General features: G+C 38.5%; 1 protein-coding gene across 1 annotated transcript in view; it reads left to right on the top strand.

The window, feature by feature from the left end:
- The window catches only part of ANK3 (ankyrin 3), a 366342-nt gene that overhangs the window by 118761 nt on the left and 223892 nt on the right, over positions 1 to 23689 (top strand). Inside the window, 3 exon segments of the mRNA XM_030797694.1 lie at positions 4015 to 4113; positions 10240 to 10425; positions 12306 to 12404. Of these exon segments, the coding sequence (XP_030653554.1) occupies positions 4015 to 4113; positions 10240 to 10425; positions 12306 to 12404 (384 nt within the window).

The following is a 23689-nucleotide window of genomic DNA, read 5'->3' as shown; positions in this document are numbered from 1 at the left end:
GCCTGTGATCTTAGCACTTTGGGAGGCCAAAGCAGGAGGATCACTTAAGGCCAGAGTTTGAGACCAGCTTCAGCAACATAGTAAGACACTATCTCCACAAAAATAAAAATAAAAAAGCCAGATGTGGTAGTGCATGCCCATAGTCCTAGCTATTCAGGAAGCTAAGGGTGGAGAAACACTTGAGCCCATGTTAAGGCTGCAGTGAGCTATAATCACACCAGTACACACTAGGCTGGGCAATAAGAGCAAGACCCTATCTGTATTAGTCTGTTCTCATGCTGCTAATAAAGATATACCCGAGACTGAGTAATTTATAAAGGAAAGAGGTTTAATTGGCTCATACTTCCACATGGCTGAGAAGGCCTCACAATCATGGTGGAAGGCAAATAAGGAGCAAAGTCACGTTTTACATGGTGGCAGGCAAGAGAGCTTGTGCAGGGAAACTCTCATTTATAAAACCATCAGATCTCATGAGACTTATTCACTACCACAAGAACAGTGTGGGGGAAACTGCCCCCATGATTCAATTATCTCCACCAGGCCCTGTCCTTGATACCTGGGGATTATTAGAATTCAAGGTGAGATTTGGGTGCGGACACAGCCAAACCATATCACTCTCTCTTAAAAAAATGAAAGAAATAGTATCAGACCATTCAAGGACAGATATCATATGATTCTGTTTATATAGAATATCCAGAATAGGCAAAACTAGAGAGAGAAAGTGCATTAGTGGTTACTAGGGGGAAATGGGGAGTGATTACTCAGGAGTATAGGGCTTCTTTTTGGGGTGATGAAAATACTCTAGAATTAGATAGTGGGAAGGGTTGCCCAATTTTATGAATATACCTAAAGCCACTAAATTGTACACTTTTAAAAGGTGAGCTTTATGATATGCAAATTATATATCAATAAACAAATATTTTAAAAATCAAAAAACAAGCAAATATGTAACCATTCAGAAAATGGCCAATGTTCAGGTAATAATCTTAGGATGGCAAGCACTCAAAAAGAAGGTGGAAAGCTATTGTGGAAAAGGAAAACAATTAATTACAGGGCTGCATCTTGCTGTGGCTGTTGTCTACAAATATTTCTAAGTAGTCCTAATTCTGTGCATCTCAGTTTCTGTCATCGTAAAACAAGGCATGTAGAATGATTTCAGAGTTGTGCCTCTTAAGAATAACTCTCGAGAAGCTCCAGGTCTGTAAGAAAGCATTACCTTAAAACCCAGTGCCTGAGTCTGGGCTTTCTTCATGGATCCCGAAATGGTTGGTTCTGGAAGGAAACTGTGAGAACAGTGGACACTCACTAGAGCCAGAGATGTGTGGATAGACTAGTGTTTCTTAGGCAGTCTTGGACCACCACAGACCTCCACTCCAACATTGAGAACGAACTGGCATTACTTGTCTTGACATAAATATCTTGTTGCTATTCATGTCTGAGAGAAAAACACTTATTTTGGAATTAAAAAAAAAAAAAGAAGGCCGGGTGCAGTGACTCACGCCTGTAATCCCAACACTTTGGGAGGCCAAGGCAGATGGATCATGAGGTCAGGAGATCAAGGCCATCCTGGCCAACATGCTGAAACCCTACCTCTGCTAAAAATACAAAAATTAGCCAGGCGAGGTGGCACGTGCCTGTAGTCCTAGCTACTTGGGAGGCTGAGGCGGGAGAATCTCTTGAACCTGTTAGGTGGAGGTTGCAGTGAACTGAGATTTCACCACTGCACTCCAGGTTGGGCAACAGAGCGAGACTCTGTCTCAACAAAAACAAAAAACAAACAACCACAACAAAAAAAAAAACTTCTAAAAATCTGAACCTGCCCTCTGGAAGTTTCAGCTTTCAGAGAGAGCACTTGATGAGGGAAGACAGATGCTTAGTACCTAGTTTAGCTATAAGAAAAAGCCATACTGGTTTTGGCCTTTTCTTTTCTTTTCTTGTTTTGTTGTTTAAAGAATATTTAAATTAACTAAAGATGTAATGATCTTTCATTTTGGTCCAATTAGAAAATGAGAAAATAGCAATATAAAGAGGATAATCCTAAACTCCCTTTGAATTTTGCTCATAGCGTCATAGCACTGGGAAGAGGGACAAAGATGAAAGACACACGGACCTATGGGCGCGCGTGCGTGTGCACACACACACACACACACACATCCCACAGTGTTCCAAGTACTCCATGCTTCATGTTTAAATGTGGTAGAATGTTTCATGATAAAACAGAGTAACAGTGGGCTCCAGAGATATTATCAGGTAGACAGTTTAAAAGGAAGAAGACTGAATGTGATGTTGCATTCCACCGCCTCTAATTTTGTGTTTCTAATCTTGAGCTTGGCAACTAGATCACCTAACTTGTTAGAATTCTGTGCCAAATAGAGGAAGTAGAATAGAGGAACTCTCTGATAAGTACATAGCCGTGGTGGATTTGTTATGTGGCATCACATTTATCTGCTCAAGGATCTTTTTAACTTACTTTCTAATTCCCAGTTAAAAGCCAAAAGCAGTGTGTTTACCAGAGGCCGAACTTATGGATAAGTAAGATAATCATATAGTAGTTGATATTTATAATAATGAACCTAATCCTTTTGAATCACAAAAGGTTGAATATTTGGTAACATTGTGGTTTAGAATATATTTACTTTTATTCTTTGAAATTGCATAATGTATACAATAAAATTTCTAGAACATTCAGTTAAATAGAACTGCATTCTGAAAAGTATATTCAAAAAGAATTTACTGGCTTGGTGCAGTGGCTCACACCTGTAATCGAGCACTTTGGGAGGCCAAGGCAGGTAGATGGCTTGAGCTCAGGAGTTCAAGACCATACTGGGTGACACAGGGAGACCCAGTCTCTATAAAAAAATAAAAATAAATTATCCAGGTGTGATGGTGCATGCCTGCAGCCCCAGCTACTTGGGAAGCTGAGGAAGAAGGATCATTTGAGCCCAGGAGATTAAGGCTGCAGTGAGCTGTGACGGCACCCCTGCACTCCATTGGTTTTTTATTATTATTATTTTGATACAGAGCAATGGAGCAAGACCCTGTCTCAAAATAATAATAATAATGAAACAAAAGAATTCTAGTTTGAAAATTGTTTGATGCTTATGTCTTGCAATAAGATTTTAAAATAGTATAGTATTTCATAGATATGAAATACATTATTCTAGAGAACAAATATATATACGACATATTTTTAATAGGAAAAGATGTAATATGCATATTAATTTGCTTGAATCCAAATTCTTTGAGAGTTAATGCACATTTCAGAGAGGCACACACACACACAAACTAAATATATGTGCATATGTATGTACGTATAATATGTATACATATATGTATTCTGAACGTCAAACTACCTTAGCAAAAAATACAAAGAAAGGAGGCCTACAAAAAAACAGACTATGAATTAGATTGAATCATACCATTATGCAAATTGGCATTTCTTTTTTGCTCTGAAAGACCACATCTGTGGTAACTTTGAAGCTATTTGAAGCTATTTGAAAAGCTTTGAAGCTGATTGAGATTAATATAAATTCCTCCCTGAACTAGTCGAAACTAGTTCAGATACTTTTGTGTGAAAATATTACATGTTTATTTAAAACAGATAATTGATGCTTGGGAGCTACAATGACTAAATGTGTTTTTCTTCATATTCTCATAGCATCTAGTAAAATACTTACTCATGGTAGACTCTCAGTAAGTGGTTGATGACTGAGTGAGTGTACTTATTTCTTTAAAGTGGGTAAATTGCTTTGAATTATACTTGGACTATTAACTATGAACTATTAACTATGATCTATACTCAAATTATGAATTATGAAATATAATTTTGAATTACACAGATCAGGAATTTAGCTTAAGCTATGGTGCTTGGGTTTTCTAATAAATATATCTATATGAAAGTATTATTAAACTTATTGTATGTGAGCACTTCTTGGAGCATAAATCATCAGTACCATGGAAAAATAGATTGTCTCTGGAAAGCTGCAGACAAACATTTTTTTTCTTATTTTGCAGAATGGTTTCACACCATTGTATATGGCAGCCCAGGAAAATCACCTGGAAGTTGTCAAGTTTCTTCTTGACAATGGTGCAAGCCAGAGCCTAGCCACAGAGGTAAGACACTGTTTTTTTCCTGTGGGTATGTTCACATTTTTATAGGGCATTTTGAAAACCTGGAGTTGTGAATTTGTCCTACTAGTAGTATTTCAATTGAAGTTTTATATTAATGTGTGGGTTCATAATTTTCATGAAATACATTACTATAAGTCTACTTTTAATTTTTCAAAATCTTCTGTTGCTTAGATACTCTTTCTGCTCTTAAATGCCCGATTCTATGCTATAATTATGCTATTATTTTAATATTTAATGTGTTTGCTTGAGAATTCTTTTCTATCTCTTACAATTTTGCCTTATAGGCAAAGGCAATCATTGTTTTGGAATAATTGATGTGAACTATCTTTTCAATAAAACATTACTTTTAAATTGTTTTTCCAAATTTAAGTTTACCTAATTATAATGATTGAATTTGTATATTTTTTAAGTTAACTAATTAGACTTAATTCATAGTTATAAATAAAACTATTCCGCTTTTTTTGGGGGGAAGGGGGGAACGGAGTCTTGCTTTGTCACCTAGGCTGGAGTGCAAAGGTGTGATCTCAGCTCACTGCAACCTCTGCCACCTGGGTTCAAGCAATTATCCTGCCTTAGCCTCCTGAGTAGCTGGGATTACAGGTGCCCACCACCCGCTGGCTAATTTTTGTGTTTTTAGTAGAGATGGGGTTTCACCATCTTGGCCAGGCTGGTCTTGAACTCCTGACCTCGTGATCCACCTGCCTCGGCCTCCCAAAGTGCTGGGATGACAGGTGTGAGCCACCACGCCCAGCCAAAACTATTACACATTTTTAAGTGTTAAATAGATGTGGTATTTGAAGAAAAAAATCTTTGCTGTCTAGAATAGAAGAATTATTTAAAAATAGGAAATTATTTAGGCCATTGGTACTGTCTTAGGTAATGTTGTTTATTTTTTAAACTAATCTGAATGGAAGACTGGAATCACTTAAGCATGTCACCAGAAATCTATTGCTAATAATAAAGGATCAATATTTGAGTATTTTTTATTTCTAACAAAACAGTGAATTAGGGCAGATGCAGGGTTATCTCTATTATAAACCACTACTCTTGCTTGCATGCTGATGTGCTTCCTGAATGGCACAGAAAAGATGGCAATAGAGACACTGCATCTAATCTCACTTAGTTTTTGAGATTATACCTTCTAGGGAAACCACTAAATAAATTAAGAGATAGCGCACACAAAAGATACACAAACAAACATAAATATATGAAAAATTATCATCCTCATTTATAGTCAAATACTAATTTATTAGTCAGATAAAAAATAAGATCTCATCTTTTGCCCATGAGACTAAAAACAAAAATTTGTTGGGGAGAGGAAACCAGAACTTTCCTACGATACTGGTGAAATTGATTGTTGGTTACAACACTTTTACAGAACATTTGGCAGTAACTATCAAAAAACTAGTATTTACAAGCCTTTTTACTTAGCAGCTCCACTTCTAAAAAGTTATATTACAGAAATCTTAGATATATCAAATATATATTATAGATATATTTGCATTAGGATGCAAAAATAGTATACAAGGATGTTTGTCAACACAATTAATAATAGCAATTTTTAAAAATCAGAAAGAATCTAAATTTACACCAATAAGAATCCTGTTTATTCAGAACTATTTGGCTTTGAAAGAAGCAAAAAAGAAACCTGTTAGTAAATGTTCATATATTTAGACAATAACATGCTGTTAGCACTGTTAAAAATGAGACAAGGCTCTATGTACCGATATAGGAAAATGTCCATAGTAGATTGTTACCAGTGGTTTGCCCTGAGAATTCGGAGGGAGCCTTTGTACCCATCCGTACTGTTGGGGATTTTTATACCCATTTTGTTATTTTATACCCATCAGTACTTTGGGGAATTTTTATCATGAGAATATACTATTTTTTTAATAGTATTCTTAAAGCTAGTTAGGAAATAACTACTGGTTGATACCAAAACAACAAACATTTAGCAGGGTGCAAGGGCGCACACCAGTAGTCCCAGCCCCTCAGGAGGGAAAGACAGGATGCACTTGAGCCTAGAAGTTTGAGGATGTAGTGCTCTGGGGTTGCACCTGTGAGTAGTCGCTACACTCCAGCCTGGGCAACAGTGAGACCCTGTCTCTAAACAAACAAAAAAGAACAAACATTTACTAGGCAGAGAGCAGTGCCTCTCTTCACACTCAAGAGTAGCTATTCTAAGCACAGTACGATACACACATTGTGTCCTAGTGGACAGGGGAAATAGAGACAGGCAGAGACTGTTGGTTAAGAGAAAACCCATCCTCATTTTTGGATGGAAATATGAAGTACTGTAAATAACCTAATGAAAGTGATTCCATAGCTTTCTTTGTGCAGATGGTGTAGTACTCTTTTTTTACACTGTGATGTACAGATCACTAAGTATCTCTCCTTTAGAAGCAAACATAACCCCAATTTACTGCTAATAGATTTGAATTAGATTGTAAACCAATTACCAGTAACTCTCAGAGCTCTCCAGGACTTTTTTAAGTTTTCAAGGCCCAAAAAGAAGCCCTACAGCTAACTTAAAGAAAAATAGTACGTGAGATCTTCAAATCACTACTTCAGTCTTTTGGCAAAGGATATATATTTTTAAAGTTTTTACTTTTTTACATGGATTTAATTTCATATTATTTTTGTAGTTTTAAGGGAAAAAACAAGAAACATTGTGTCTAATAAGTCACGTTCGTGTCTTCAGGGAGATTGCTGTTATATTGCTATATAAATAACATCTAATTACCTAGAGATGTTTGAGCCTTTGAATTTTTTCTCTTCTTTTGGATTATTGGTATTGGAGAATAAGAACAACAGGAAATAAGACATTTTATTCAAATGATATTCTAATTACTGTATTGCTCTCTCATTAGCAATAATATTGGTGTCATTTATAAAGAAGTCTGTATTTACAGAACAAACAGTAGGGGGCAATTAAAGGATCCTTTAAATAGCAAGTTTTTAATAGAATCTTTAATTCACTATACGATGGGATATTGCCAAATTCTTTCAAATGTATTTTTTTCAGTAAGCCTGGCACACTTCAAATCTTGTATATATGTAGCAAGACTTCAGTATAATTGTGGTTTTTAAAATGTTTTTATATTACTGTGTACTGCATCTCATATCTTTTCTATATATATGTAATCTTCCTTTTGCTAATTACGATTCTGAAGCATGCAGTATATTTGTTTGTGCGTTTATTCCATGAGTAATTATTAAGCACCTATTATGTTTCAGACGCTTCACAAGGTACTGGATATCCTTGAGCAACCAGGGGATGGATCTTTTTTCCAGTAGCCTCTATCACATTTCCTTTCTGCTCATTTTTCTCTTAAGAATAACTGCACAAAGCAAACCACACCATTTAAACTTGGTTTTGAAACAAAATCTGGAGCTGCTAATTTTAGCTATTAACACCTTAGAGCTGGTATCTTTGTGTCTTTAATTGGCTTATGCAGGAAACATATTCTTGTCACTGCTAATCGGCTCAGTTGCAGTTTATTTTCTGGTATAAAGTAGTTTCCTTTATGTATAGATCCTGTGAATTTTAAAATTCACATCAGTGGAAATGTAGCCATTTTGTTTGGATTCAGAACAGAAGCGGACTGTCATTTTTACCCCTTAGCTTTTGTTCAGGTTTTTTAAGTGAGATGCAAAATTAAATCTTAAAACACAATTTTCCTTTTGCCACACTCTTATTTAAACAATGCATATTTTCTTTTTTTTTTTTGCAAAAGTAATACATTACATAAATGAGAAAGTACAATAAGAAGCAAGAAATCTCTGTTAATTTTCCCTAGAGATAATATTTTACCCGATTGCTTGCACATGTACACATTAGATACATGTATGTATCTTTATGAAAATGAAAATATATATTAACATTGACATGTAGACTACTTTTCTTGTTATATCCTAAAGTTCCTGCCTTTAAGTGTAAACCTATGATATCGTTTTTGTGATATCTTGGATGTATCTAGCCTTTCCCTGCTTTTTATCTTTCTTAAGGCTTCAGGGAATAACCTTCTAGTTGTTTTGGTTATGTTATTGTTTTCCTTTTTCCTGTTGTCTTTGGTAGTAAAGTTAAAAGAAACAGGTGGCATTTAAGCCAGATCTTGAAGAATGGAGGGTAGAGGGGATTTATATACATAGAGAAAAAAAGGGCATTTCAGGGTGGGGGGAAATAGCATAAGTACAGGTGTCAGAGGAGAATTAAGTCTGTACCTGCATAATCAGTACAGACAATGGCAGAAAGGATTTTATAGGGGACAATACTGAGCAATAATGTCCCTTAAGTGCTTTGAGTCAATGTTTTGCACATCCTGGGTATAAGTGTGCTGATTTGCATTCAATCAAATGAATTATGAGAGCCTTTCTCCATATGCTAGCAAGGGAAGGAATGTTGAAAGGGATGTTTTAGGAAGACCTTGGTGCCTATGTGCTCCTATGTGTTTTCCAAATGCTTTTCTTTACCACAGGACTACAGAAATAAAATATCATGACCCAAATAAAATAATAAGTAACTTGCATGCCAGTTCTCTAGTTTAAAAAAAATGCCCTTTTGAGTATATAATAATGAAACCATTGCAGACTTATAATTTGTGAGCCAGTCCTAGGATTTTCTACCCTGTGCTTTTTTTTTCTACATTCAGCAACTCTAGGTAATCCACAAGTGAATTTAACTGCAGTGAAATCTGTAGCTGTGTCCCCTTTATCAACTCCCAGGGCAACACAAAGGGAAGATTCAAAATGTATAGAGTATGTATGTGTGTACTTATGTCTGAACTTATTCTGAAGTCATGTTTTACTCAAATTCATAGACGCAGAAAGGAACATGGTGGTTACCAGAGGCTAGGAACTGGGAGTAATGGGGAGACAGGAGGTAATGGTCAATGAGGAGGGATAAGTTTTTGTTTTTATTTTGCTGTTTATGAAATTTATTGCACAACTTGATTAACAGAGTTAGTAATCATGTGCATATCAAAATTGCTAAGAGAATAAAGTTCAAATGTTCTCACCACAAAAAAATAAGTATGGTAATGAAGATGTTACTTAGCTGGATTTGTCCCCATTGTATTTATAAATCATAATATCACTTGTACCCCTATAAATATTTATAATTTTTAATTTAAAATAAAATTTAAAAAGAAAAAAGACAATAACCAGAATAAATGTATAAAGTCACGTTTTGCATGATCTTTGTGTTGTCTTCGCTCATTGGTCACAGAAGCCAAGAGTCTTTCTCTTAGCTCTAGAGACCTTAGTCTCTATAGATCTTTCATAAAGCAACAATGAGTACAGTTCATGAATTCACCTATCCTGACAGCACCAGGAATATGCGAGGCAACAGGGCACAGTAATGAACCAGACAGGCATACATCTCAGTTTTCAAAAATCCGTAGAAATATTTACATCTTATTTAAATGAGCTCCTTTGAAAACTTTGCCTGGATTTAGCCTGAGATTTTTTTTTCTTTTTTTCTTTTTTTTTTTTTTTTAAGACAGAGTCTTGCTCTGTCACACAGGTGCAATGGCATGATCTTGGTTCACTGCAGTCTCCGCCTCCCGGATTCAAGCTATTCTCCTGTCTCGGCCTCCCAAATAGCTGGGACTACAGGCATCCACCACCCCCAGCCAATTTTTGTATTTTTAGTATAGACGGGGTTTCACCATGTTGATCATACTGGTCTCGATCTCCTGACCTCTGGCGATCCGGCCGTCTCTGCCTCCCAAAGTGCTGAGATTACAGGCATGAGCCACCGCACCTGGCCCTGAGATTATTTTATGAATATTGATATTATGCCAACTTTTGTATGTAGTATTTTTGTACATTTTCAAAATTTTCCCAATTAATGTATATTAATTTTTAATGGAAAAGAAAACCAAAACCCATGAACTTATTACAAATTTCTTAGTGCTTTTTACTTTGTATAGATAAATATTTTTTGAAAATATCTTTTCACATTTCTGTCCATTCGAATATGTTGTTAGTTTTAATAACCCCAAACAAAAATTGATGCTTGGTCACTTGGTTGCCTTCTTATTTGTTAATTTAATAAAAAAGAAAATATTCATTGGAGCCCATCTTGACCCATCCATTTATTTGCAGGATGGCTTCACACCATTGGCAGTGGCTTTGCAACAAGGTCATGACCAAGTCGTTTCGCTCCTGCTAGAGAATGACACCAAAGGAAAAGTGCGTCTCCCAGCTCTTCATATCGCGGCCCGAAAAGACGACACGAAAGCCGCCGCCCTGCTGCTGCAGAATGACAACAATGCAGATGTGGAATCAAAGGTGAGGCACGAGGGACACGGGCCTGTCATGCAACTCTCCAGTGTTAGACACACAACCTTTAAGAGCACCCGGTCTCCTTCTTGGCAAGCTTATGCCATGCCTTTAACTTCATTGAAGGGAGGAACAATGTGTGTCTGAGCTAGCCACTGAAGGCACAGCCTCCCTTCACATGAGAAGCTGGGGGGTGAGGGGAATGCGGCCCTATGCGTGCTAAAAGGGAGGCCACCTCAAAAGAAATCAATTTCTATGCAGTGATCATTTCTTTCCTTTGAATATAGTTTTGGAATATATTCAACATTTCAGCTCAAACATCAGGGTGAAAAATTACAAAATGCTAAAGACAGTGTACACAAACAAACCTCTGGTTAATATCCAAGATGACAGGCCAGGCACTGAGCATAGATCAGCTGCGGAGAGCATGCCAGCAGCAAGAGAGCCGCAGCCAAAAATTCCCATCGTCTTGACATGTGGTACCTGAAAGTCTCTGTGATGGAAATGTGGCATTTGGACTAGGCCGTTGCGTGGCCCATCATTCAGTCTAGCTTTCTTTCTGTGCCTATTGTGCTTTCATCAGAGCTTCCATCCTCATTACTTAGCTGTCATGAGCTTTCTGCAATCATATCACCAATAGTGAACTAACCGTTCATTTTTTCCTCCTCTTTGCTTCCAAATGTGTTAACCTAGATGGTGGTGAATAGAACAACAGAGGTATATATATATATATATGCATATACGTGTAGTCTATATCTGCATCATCATTTTCCCATGACTTAGTGCTGCTGCCTCATGTCTCTCCCTTCTTCTTTGCATCGCCTTCTGTAGGCTAGATACCTGCTTTATCCCCAATCCCTCCTCTCCCCAAAGGAGCATGTGCCAGATAAGATAGCAGTAGTTTGATTACCAGGGCTTTCTGCAGCTGAACCTGGTGTTTGAAAGAGATGAGGAATCCTTGACTCTTAAGGGTATTGCAATAGAGCTGTGTGAGATGAAGAGTCTGGACACTTTAGATGTTTATCAGCTGTATGTAAAGCTGCAGACAACCCTGTCATTCTACTCATCCAGGACTCTTTTTTTAGGGTTGTGCATGACACTTACCCTCTGTGGTGTCAGCAAAAGGAAAGGTATTTCAGAATGGTGTCAATGTGACCCACCCTTCTACAAGACTCAGTGAGATAGCTAGCATGGCTAAGAAGCTTGCTAACAAATTAGAAATGCATCTAGTTCCTATAAGGTTTCAATCTTTGGGGACTAAGTGAATTGCTGCATGTTTTAGCATTTTTTAAGGAAGTAAAATGACCTCGGTATAAACAATCCAAAAACATGTGTTATTTAATAGGCACTGGATAACAAAGAGATTAACTTGTGGATTCTTCATGGAATACAATTGCCCATTAGATAAAACCAATTTTGTGGTAGTACCTCTTCCCCCCAAAATTGCTTTTGTCATTAAAATTGGCGTTTACTGTTGGTTAATTTGAATCTATATCAAAGATATAAACTAATTGAATTTTGAGTTTCAATGCACAATTCTATCATCAGTAATAAAACAGCGGCACTAATCAAGCTATCAGCTATAAAGATTTTTCTCATCTCTATCTTAATTTCTTGAAATGTTGGCTTTTATATAGCTCTGTTATTGGATTACTAAAATTGCTCAGTCTCCACCCTTGGTTCCTCCCTGGCTATTCTTCTGCCTGTAAGTTTGGGGTTTATTAGAAACCCTGTGAGCAATTGGCACTGATCGAAACCTAGTACAGAATGGAACATAGACCTCAGCATATTTTGCTTCCTCATTTTTATTTGGGCAGGGTTGTGATATGTGCCTGTCAGGCAGGGGGCTGGCAGGAATCAATTGAACGTCTGCTATGTTTTCTTTACAGAGTGGCTTCACTCCGCTCCACATAGCTGCTCACTATGGAAATATCAATGTAGCCACGTTGCTGTTAAACCGAGCGGCTGCTGTGGACTTCACCGCAAGGGTAAGAGCACAGCAATGTGTAATGCCTTTAAAGCATTTGAAACAATTTTATGCTCTCTTTCCTCAACATGAGGAGATTGGGACAAATTGCCTCCAAGAGTCCTTCCAGTCGGCGAAGGCTATGATTTGTACTCATCCTAATGTATGTTCGTGATTTTAAATAGGTGTGCCTGTTTCCTAGCAGAAGAGGTAAACCAAGATCAGGAATGCTAGCTGGGATGGATGATAAATAAATATATAAATGCACATATAGAACATGCGATTCAAGGAATCGTGGCTGGGGACAACAAATAGTTCCCTATGTTAAAATTTCTGAAACCCTTAGAAATTGGTCAGATGGCACTCAGTGCTCTAGAGATCAGAGTCTTGACCTTACAATGGGAATGTTCTGGAATACCTGGGTGAGGCCTAAACTACAGAACCCAAATAATGAGACCATCTTTTGCCTTTATCTTCTGTCCCCTACAAACTTGCATAGTGAGTAACAAGGTTGTGTAACCTGAATAAGCTCATATCCATTGAAGAAAGGAATTGCAATGTCATATGGCCCACTGCACAGCAGATTGGACATCCAAACAGAGTAACACTGCTCTCAATTTAAAAACTGGTGTTCAGCTTGACCATCAGAAACACTGTCGGAAGTACAAGTGAAGCTGGAGGCAGGATGAAGTAGTGGCTGAAATCCTGGACTCTGAGACTCCCTAGGTTCAAATTTTGGCTTTCACTTTTTTCCCTGTGTCTGTCAGTTTCCTCATTTATGAGATGAGATAATATGAATTATGAAATTAAATAAACAATTCTAAAACATCACCTCTCCCTCACTGCGTCACTGTGAAAATTAAAAGAGATAGCATATGTAAATCACTCAGCCGGTGCCTGATGTAGTATCATCACTAACAGCAGCGGCAGTAGTGTATTAGTCTGTTTTCACATTGCTATAAAGAGGTATCTGAGATTAGGTAATTCATAAACAATAGAGGTTCAGTTGGCTCCTGGTTCTGCGGGCTGTACAGGAAGCATGATATTGGCATCAGCTCGGCCCCTGGGGAGGCTTCAGGAAACTTAAGAATAATGGCAGGAGGCGAAGCAGGGACAGACACATCACATGGCCAGAGCAGGAGCAAGAGAGCAAGAAGAGTGGTGCTGTACACTTTTAAATGACCAGGTCTCATGAGAACTCCCTCACTATCACGAGGACAGCACCAAGCGGATGGTGCTAAACCATTCATGAGAAGTCCTTCCCCATTATCCAATCACCTCCCACGAGGCTGCATCTCCAACGCGGGGCACTACGTTTCAACATGAGATTTGGGTGGGGACATACATCTACACTATATCAGATCACTGTAACACAAGCAGCACTGTTATTTTGAACGCAGCATTTGAAGTCTTATTTTTTGCTGAACGCTGACTTCTTAGAAGAGAAATGGAACTCGATTAGATAGGGAGGTAGGGTATAATGCCAGCAACAGCAGTACAGTGGCAGTTTCATCAGCAGTAAAAATAATATCATTTCTGAAGTCGTTCCTGACTGTAAGATGCCAGGCTATGCATTTTATCCCATGCATACTAATATAAGGAAAGGTATAGTTTATCCTTATTTTACAGAAGGAGAAACCCAGGTTCAGAGATAAGAAGTAGGTGCTTTAGGATCACGTGCTAGCAGGTTGGAAGAGGCAGGATTTCAGCCCCAAAGCTCTTAACCACTATTCTCTCCCCTGGGTAACTTAAAGGGGTTTATTTTACTTTTCCCCTTATAATTTGTTAGTTCTATAAAGATTAATAAGGCCTGAGATTGTACTAATAGAAAAGCTATTTCCTATCCTGTTGTCATGAGCTTGCTGAAAGCCTTCATCAGTTTAAATGACTGGAGAGCGTCAGTCAATTTTATTCACAATTTTTCTTATTGCGTTAACTACATCCTTGATATGGCAGATCCAAGGCCTAGTTTGACACTTTGAAGGACAAAGTTAAGCCCTTCTTTAAGTCAAGTATAAACAGGGTATGTCAGTGTTGAAGCTGAAGTTCATTTCAAGATGCATTCTTCTGGTTTTATTTCTGTAATTCATAGCATAATAAAACCTTATTAAGTTACATCTTCTAATTAGGACATTTGGAAAATTTATGTCAGGGTAGTGTTTGAAGTTTGTCTTTGTGCCTTTGTTCAGAAATTTCCTGATGTTGCTGAAAACGAGGATTAGAGAAATGTTTAAGCAATTTAAGAGGACTTATTACAGTATTTTCAGACTTTCCAAGTGATTCTAAAGTGTTCATTTGCATTAAAACAATGACTGTGGTAATTACAAAAGATGCTTATTTATTGATTAAAAATCAGTGGAGACATCAGACCCACGTTGTTAACCTTCCTGAGTTACCATATATGATTTAAAGTACTTACACTGTGCTTTTGTTTAAAATATGTTAAAATTCAGACTTTTCACTGATTCAGAAATGCATTTTTCCCAGTCTTTCCTAATTAATGAGGTCTAATAGCATTTTGAGCTGAAGGCTGTGGTGGAATTTGATTTTATTTAATAGGAGGCTTGGGCTATTGCGTATTCCCAAATGAGCTATGCTTCTCTCTGCAGTGGGTGATTGATGACTGGCTTTAGGGTACCTGAGAACTCTTTTTAAAGAGCTTAAACTGAGGCAACTGCCAGCTGCCTCAAGCAATCCATTTTAGGTCCCAAATCTGTAGCAATTTTATTGTATAATAATCTAGCATCTCCACTATCGTATTACAGAGGCTTCTCCCTTCCCAGCTTCCATGGGGTCTTTCTAGGTCATAGTTCTCTCAAGAAGGTAACAGAAATAGCAGGTGAAAGTAAGAGGCCCCTGAATGCAGACAGGATCAAATTCTATCCAGTCAGAGCAATAAAGGGAGCATCATTAAGCCTCATTTGCTAAGAATTGGCTGCAAATTGTAACCATAAATCATATGCTTCAGAGCCAGGTTTGGAGAGAGGTATTGATGAGGTGGGTAGAAGCAGATTAAAAAACACCAGCACCCTTTGTCTTGGGGGGCTGCAATTTCTGTTTTCTGCCTGTGACAAAATACAGTAGGGAGTGGAAGATTTAAATCAGTGAAGAAAGAAGTATGACAGATAAAGTCTTGTGGTTCTTGATAGCACTGTAAACTGAGAGAATGTCCCAGAGAGTGACCACCTGCTAGCAAAGAGAGCTGGGGAAGAGGAAGAATGACAACACTTCTGGAATCTTTCCTGCATGCAATAGATGTTCATTTCCAAAGCAGATAATAGGCAGAAACAAATGAGATGTGACTGAAGGGAGTGCACAATAGAAGGAATTGCTTTCTGTGTTCATTTGTAGTGCCAACTAATTTATGCAGCAGTAAAGCAGGTCCCAGTCAGTGGTGAATGTATACTTCTGAGTAGCAGCTCTGGTAACTGATTTATGGCATACTTAACTGTTTCAATAACACCTTTCCTTCAATTTTTATTATGATGTTTGCATTGTAATTTTACTGTGTATATGTAAGATATCCTGTCTGACATCTTCAATATTTCCTTTTGGATTATCCTTGGAGATCTATTCAGGCTCATGGGTCTGCTGCAGGGAGTTAATGCAGTAGCTACTGAATGCTGCAATGCAGCGTCAGCATTCTTCATTCTTTGAACTGAGTCTGCTGAGATGGCACTGACACTGTCTGAATTTATGCATGACCCTTGCTCTCTTTGCAAATCATTCTAGCTCTCTTGGGAAAGAGAATGTAACTAAAACATACCAGAGCTACTACTGACTGTCATTTCAGTAAGGAGCATTTGTGCACTAGAGTAACAAAAGGCCAAATTATATTATGTGGTTGCCTGCAAAGTTCCCTTTATTGATTGAAGAAGATAGATTAATACTTTGCTGGCTGAATTTTTTCATCAAATATAGTGGACCACCTAATCTAATCTTCACTCTTGTCATTGGCCTTTCTCTTGTAAATTATTATTCAACTTCCCATTTTGAGAAGATAATTGAATAAAGCATTCTTCTATTAGTCTTGCCATTTAGCACTTTTTGTTTTGATATCTGAAAGGATTAGGGATTTATGTGTTTGGATTCTTTACCTCATTTGTTTCCAAAAAGATTTCAGGTGGTTTACAGATTAAAATATACAGATGTGAATGGCGGAACCAAAAAAGTAAATGTTACCAAGCAGCAAGAATGAGCCAGTAAATACGATGGAAAATAAATATATGCCTTAAAATCTTTGATATATATAGTGGAAAGGGAAGCATGGATAATAGAGTTTTCACTTTTGACAACTGAAATCCTGTAGTTACCTGTAGAGACAATTTTTGTGTGAAATAACTCAAACATTATTTTTATCATATGAATCCTTAAGAACAGAGAATTACATAGGTGCAATATCTTTAGTTACTATACGTCAAAAGGCTCACTTCTACTTCCTACTGCCTATGACTGCTGTAGCTCCATCTGTGAAGGCACCTTGCCCAGAGAAGATGAGAGACTGTGGCCCAGCTACTTAGCTTTATGATGTTCTAGTTGTATAGGAAGGAACTTGGCATGTATGGCACAGATCAATGACTGGTTAACATGTCCATTGGGCTGCCTTTTTCAAATATTAGGTATTTTATACAAGGTTTTGATAGGTATCGGACCACATTCAGAACCCTACTAAATCATACAAAAGTTTACTTTATTTAAGATATTTTAATGTTTGGATAAAATGAGAGTAATGTTTTTAGATACTTGAACTACTAAGCCTGTTGGTGGAAAAATAAAAGTATTAGACTTCTCTTCTGCACTTATATACTGTTGGTAGGAACGTAAATTTTCAGCCACAAATTGGAAAGCAGTTTGGAGATTTCTCAAAGAACTTAAACTACCATTCAACCCTGCAATCCCATTACTGGGTATGTATTCAGAAGAAAATAAATTGTCTTACCAAAAAGATACGTGTTCACATGTTCATTGAAGCACTGTTTATGATAGCAAAGACACAGAATCAACATAGATGCCCATCAACAGTGGACTGGATAAAGAAAATATGGTACATATACACTATGGAGTACCACACAGCCATGAAAAAGGAACAAAGTCATGTTCTTTGCAGCAACATGGATGCAGCTGGAGGCCATTATCCTAAGCAAATTAATGCAGGAACAGAAAACCAAGTACCACGTGTTCTCATTTACTAGTGGGAGCTAAACATGGGGTACTCATGGACATAAAGATGACAACAATAGATACTGGGGACTACTGTTGTGGCAGAGTTGAAAAACTACCTATTGGGTACTATGCTCACAACCTAGGTGATGAGATCTTTCGTACACCAAACTTCAGTGTCATGCAATATACCCACGTAACAAACCTGCACATATGCCTCCTGAATATAAAGATAGAAATTATTTTTTAAAAGAATTATGTTCTGTCCAAACCTGAGGCCAACATGGTTTAGCACATGCATGAGCAGAACAGTATCCATGGATGAGCAGTATCTGGGGAATTTCTTTTCTAAATTCAATCCAATTTAGCAATATTTATAGAGCATCTACTATAAGCTGGACCTGAAGGTTCAGACTTGAGTTACCTACTCTACCATTAGTACTTATTACTAATGTGACAATACTTAGTACTTTATTAGTCCCTACTCTACCAATTTGTTCAGGCACCAAGGTGCCAAACCATATAATACAATTTCTCCCATAAGTCCTCAAAGCATAACTGCATCTAGGCTATAATGCTGAATGGGACTTTTCTAAAAACTCAGGAATTGATGAAAGGAGTTGAAAACAGAAAGGCAAAGCTGAAGGATAGGTCCTCCGTAACAGTGTCCCCAAAGACCACAGGCTGTGCTCCCTTCCTTGGAGTTCGTCTGGTGACCCCTCCTGAGCCCCCGGATACCACTGTGTTGCAGAGTCTATCTCATTTCCCCCAAGTGGGAACCCCTTTACCAGATCTCTCCCAGCCAGAGTCCAGGCCTCTTAACCACCTCTGGGCCCCAGTGAGGAAGGAAACTGTTTTCTCTACACCTGGGTTATGTTACTTCAGTAGCCACTAACTTGGGGAACTAGCTTTGATTTAAATAATTTTTTTTTTTTATTCTCAAGAGCATTTCAAGTGCTCAATAACTAGTGGCTACTGTCTTATTAAGTGGCACAGATATATCGCATGTCCATCATCATAGAAAGTTATTTTGAACAAAGCCATGTCACCATGCATCTTAGGCCTTCCTTCCCTTCAGTGTCATAATGATATGAAAATGCAACATTTCCCTCAAGGAAGATGGTTAGTCCCTGACTCCCTAGGTGAGCATCACAGCCTGTACTTCCACTCACATTAGGCTTCAGATACAATTTTATTTCTCTGCTGTTGTCCATTTTGCACACTCTATTTGCTATCTAAGCCCCTGGAAGGTTGAGATGCCCTAGTCATCATCTGTCTCTAGGTTTTCCTTTGGTCCCCATGTGCCTGGGTCTGTGCTAGTGACTTTAACATGAACTTAATTCTCTCAGACTTTCAGTGGATGATTTGTTTTTGCTGCCAGATAGCCTTTTTTCTATCTACCTTTCTTGACATATTAATAGAGTCACCAAAATGTTCAGCTGCATTTCATTCAGCTGGAAGGCAATGAATGTAAAAACATCAACAATTCTGCCTGCTACAAAATAAGTGCTCAGTAAATGTCTATTCCCCTCTTTTCTTCTGCAGGTGAGATTTATAGTAATAATGATTTTTTAAGTTATAATTTATTATCCAGCTTCTTTATTAGGCATTTTACACTTATTGTCATAACAATCCTATGAGGGCTAAAGTAAAAATGTAATAAAATATAGCTCTCTCCCACATCCTGTTTTTCATCTCACATGCAGACTTTGAATTCCCCAAGAACAGACCTGTGTCATCTTACACACTTTGGTAATCCCTGGAGTATAGCCCAGTACCTGGTGCTGGGAGGGACTCACTATATATTTATTGAATTCAAAAATGAATGAATAAATCACTTCTTGGCCTTCCTGTCCACCACTCCTGGTCACCCAGCATCTATGCAAACCTGCTTTCCTCTCCCTAGCCTATCAAAATTCCTGTTACTTCAACTTGAATCTCGCCTGGTCTAGGAGCTGCTTTCCAAACTAAACTCAGCTGCATTAAGGGAAATGGAAAAATTCACAGGATACTAATAGAATTTTAGACCAGTGCACCAAACCTAAGTGCTGAATGTCAGAGGCAGAGGGACAAGTTTATATGAGCAGCAAGGAGACTTTGCGTTCAGCTCTGTAGATGACCTTGGAAGTCAGACCCAGGCTAATTGGGCTAAGCCTAGGCTAAAAGTCTATTGCCAAGCTTTGTTCAAAATTAAGAGTGTTTTAAGCAGGGCCTCAGGCTCTGGGCTGTGAAGGCCCAAAGTGACCACCAGAAGATGCTAGAAAGGACATCAGCTACTGGAGCATGGAGAAGAGGTGAGCCTGGCTCCAGTAGGAGTGTGGCAAACTCCTGATGGTTTGACAAGGGTGTAGGGCTTTTGGAGACTCTACTTTGGTTTGTGTAGTGATGCATTTGCAAACATATCTTTAAAATACAAATGGCCCTCCACATTCTTAGATTTCACATCCATGGTTTTAACCAACCGTGGATGGAAGATATTTGGGGGAAAAAAAACAATAAAAAATAATACAACATAGAAAAAGAATACAAATTTTAAAATACAGTATAATAACTATTTACATGACTTTTACATTGTATTAGTCATTATAAATCGAGAGATCATTTAAAGTGTACAGAGAGTGTGTGTAGGTTATGTGCAAATGCTGTTTTATATAAGGGACTTGAGCATCCACGGGTTTTGGCATCCTCAGGAGTCTTGTAATCAATCCCCACGGATACCATAGGATGACTGTATATTTTCCTCTCATTACACAAATCGTGCTTTAAACAAAAGACAATAAATCACAAGTGAGAAAATAAAAACCACTTATAGCAGTCTCTTTTTTTTAGCATTTGAATGTTTATCCCAACAGAGACCACACACACATACATTTCTTTTTTATTGGTACATATTTTTTAATAGGTTTATCTCCTAGTATAGGCTCAACAGCATTAAAGACAAAGACTTCTTTTCTTTCTTTTAAGGGTTATGTAAATCTCCTGAATGAAAATGGGGATTTGAGAGCCTTAGCAAAGGAATATGAGTTATGGGAAAGTAGCCATGTGTCTACTGCATTAAGCATATTCTTGTTGCCATGGTGATATTAACATTTCAGGAGGAACAAAACCAGTAAGTTTTGGTAAGGTGGCAGAATGGAGGAGATGCATGTTTACATAAATTTGCTCTTATGATTATGCTGTGCAATCTCATTTCTGCCTTTGCCTGAATGCCACATCAAAGGAGAATCTCTTACATACATTTTTTAAAGAAGTATTTTTATCTGATATCCATTTATATATTTGAAATTCATTGACATCTTCCTGTGTGGAGTGGGGTCTATGTTCCTCACCTGAAGAGGTGCCATTTCTAAGTGACAGTGGAGTGAGGGGAGGAATACGTGCTGGACCCTGGACTCTTGTCTTGGCTGTATCATCGATCACTGATGTGGTCCAGGGCAAGTCCCTTCATCACCTGGCCTACAGTTATTTTATCCAAATGAGAGAGACATCAGCCAACCCCAGGCCCTTGCCCTCTGCCTAACCACCTGTCTGACAGCAATGGAGACAGTCTTCAGCTTCCCTCCCCCTTTCACAATAGAGTACATATGGAATAGTGGCAAAGTAAACCACACAGTCAGACTGCTGGAGTCCCACACTAGCCTTGCGGCTTATCCTGGTGCTCTTGAGTAGGTTGTTTATGTTTCAGCCTAATCATCCATATGATGGGTCCAATGGTAGAACCTAATGCTATCATTGTGATTGTGACGATTAAATGAAATAATCCACAGAAATTACTTAACACAGTGCCTGGCCCACAAGACATGGGCAAGGGCTCAAGACATGGTGGTGGTTGTCACTGCTTGCATCCAGGAGGGGACCCTGTCACTGCAAGGCACGTTTCCCTGTAAAGCATGACACATGTCAGGTCGATGGCACCAAGGTAGCTCTCTAAAGTACATCTAGAAGTAGTCAGGAATGTGGCCTCTCAGAATAAATTACGTTGTTTGCGGTGGTGTTTGTCAGTATGAGAAAGTCAGCCTTTAAGAAACCATTAATTAATGACATTGTTTGAGACAATGAGAAAGCCAATAAAAGAAATCATAGAAATTGGAAGTTTTTTCACTTTTTCTCCTTGAATATGTGCCTTGCCGCCTGGGGTGCTGCTCAAAATTGTTGCTCTGAGAACATTTTTAAATGACCTGAAAAAATCCTATTTTGAAGTTGTGTGAAATAAAGTTCTATTAAGGTAGGAGTTGGCAAAGCTCACTTTATTCATTTGCACTTTAAAAGAGAATTATTCATTAGCTGTAGAATTTTTATTTCCCCCATTCAGTGAAAATAACACCTAGGGGCTGCCATGCCCCAGACTGATCCTCTGCTAAATGTTCCAGCACGTTGTCCACCCTCCCTGTCATCAGACAGTGCATTTGGATCTGCTCAGAGGAATCCTGGTCCCCTCCTTGAGCACTGCAGTTCTTCCATGGCAGTGAAAAAAACATTGCTCTTCTTCCTCTGGTGGTTTGAAGAATATACAGAAAGGGCAAAGGGGTACCTAGAGTGTGGAGGTTAGGGTTCATAGAACTGAAGGATTGCGCAGGTGTCAGCCCCTTTGGACACAGGCACAATCATTTACTGGCCCTCTTCCAAACTTAAGCAAGAAGTTCTAAGAAAATAAATTCAGATAGAAGATCAGCATGGACCAGATAATTGGTAGGAAAAAGTTGCAATGCTAGACTGTGATGGAAATATAGAAATGGAGATCAGCTCCAAGAAAAGGAGGCTGAAGCCCAGATGCAGGTGTGAAATGAGACTGGAGATGAATTATGAGAGTCCAGCCCGGCGGGGAAGGGGCTCAGTGAATGCCAGTGGGCACTGGCCTTGCTCCTGCAGGTAAAGGGAGTTACTTATTGCAGGTCTTTAAGTGGATACAATGATGGCAGTAGTGTTTAAGGTGAATTATGACACGTATGAAGGGGAAATCAGGAAACTGAAGTTACAAGCTGTGGCTGACTCCAGCCACAGAAAGAAAAGAACCGACAGGAGCAGCATGTTCCCCCCTAGTATGATGCACTTCTGCTTGCTGATGACCTCTGTGGAGTCTGGCCAGAGCCACTGGTTTTCAATAGAGGAAAAAGGAGCATCATCTGCCTTAAAAGATTTGGAAATTTTTAGAGGAATTTTTGGTTGTCACAGTAGTGGTTGGCATGTAATGGGAGAGGGCCAGGATGGCTTAGCCTCCTTCAATGCATGGGTCAGTCTCACACAAATAACAGTGTCCCAACCAAAAGGTCAGTGATGCATCCATCAGGCATGCTGGATTGAACATCTCTTTACAGTCAAGAAATGGAGCGGTGAGATGTCCCAGGATGGGAAGGAAGGGCCCAGAAATCCATGGTTGGTCTGGGATGCTCCTCAGCACGTGTCTAGCAACCCCCCAGCAGTGCACCCCAGAGAGCGGTTGGTCAGAAGACCCTGAGGCTCTGTTCGGCTCCCACTGCTAAGACTTTGAAATACAAGGTGGAAAAAACAACACAAAATTCAAACTAATGTAGTTAATAGCTTTCATGTATCACTGGGTGCCAGGTACAGTAGCAAGTATTTCATTTATTATTCATAATAATTTCATGAGGTGTGGATATGATTTCCATTTTACACTAGGAAGCAAGAAGTTCCATAACTTGTACAAAGCCACACAAACTAGTGGAGCTAGTGCTAAGATACAGTAAAGACAATAAAAAACTGTGTAGTTCATAATATTGTAACATCAAAGGCAATGTGTATTTGGGCTTTGACGTAATCCAACGTCATCACAAGAAAACCAGAACTGACAGCAGCCTCTTGTGTTCTGGCTGGTGATTTGGTCTCTGCCTGGGCCAGGCTTGTGAGATGAATTAAATACATTTTTGAATCCCTAAATAATCGTGCTTTTAAATGGACTCTGGACATTTAGAAACTCGATGACCTTATGACAAAAGCATATGATATATATTTCCTGGTAAGAAATACAAGGCAGGCTTGTCTCTAAAAGGAGTGAGGTCCCCTTAGTTTAAAATGTAAAAGCAGGCCGGGCGCGGTGGCTCATGCCTGTAATCCCAGAACTTTGGGAGGCTAAGGAGGGCGGATCACAAGGTCAGGAGATCGAGACCATCCTGGCTAACACGGTGAAAC

Source organism: Nomascus leucogenys, chromosome 18, assembly GCF_006542625.1.
Source record: "Nomascus leucogenys isolate Asia chromosome 18, Asia_NLE_v1, whole genome shotgun sequence".
NCBI lineage: Eukaryota > Metazoa > Chordata > Mammalia > Primates > Hylobatidae > Nomascus > Nomascus leucogenys.
Note: the sequence above shows the minus strand (reverse complement) of the source record. Positions and strands in the feature narration are given on the sequence as shown.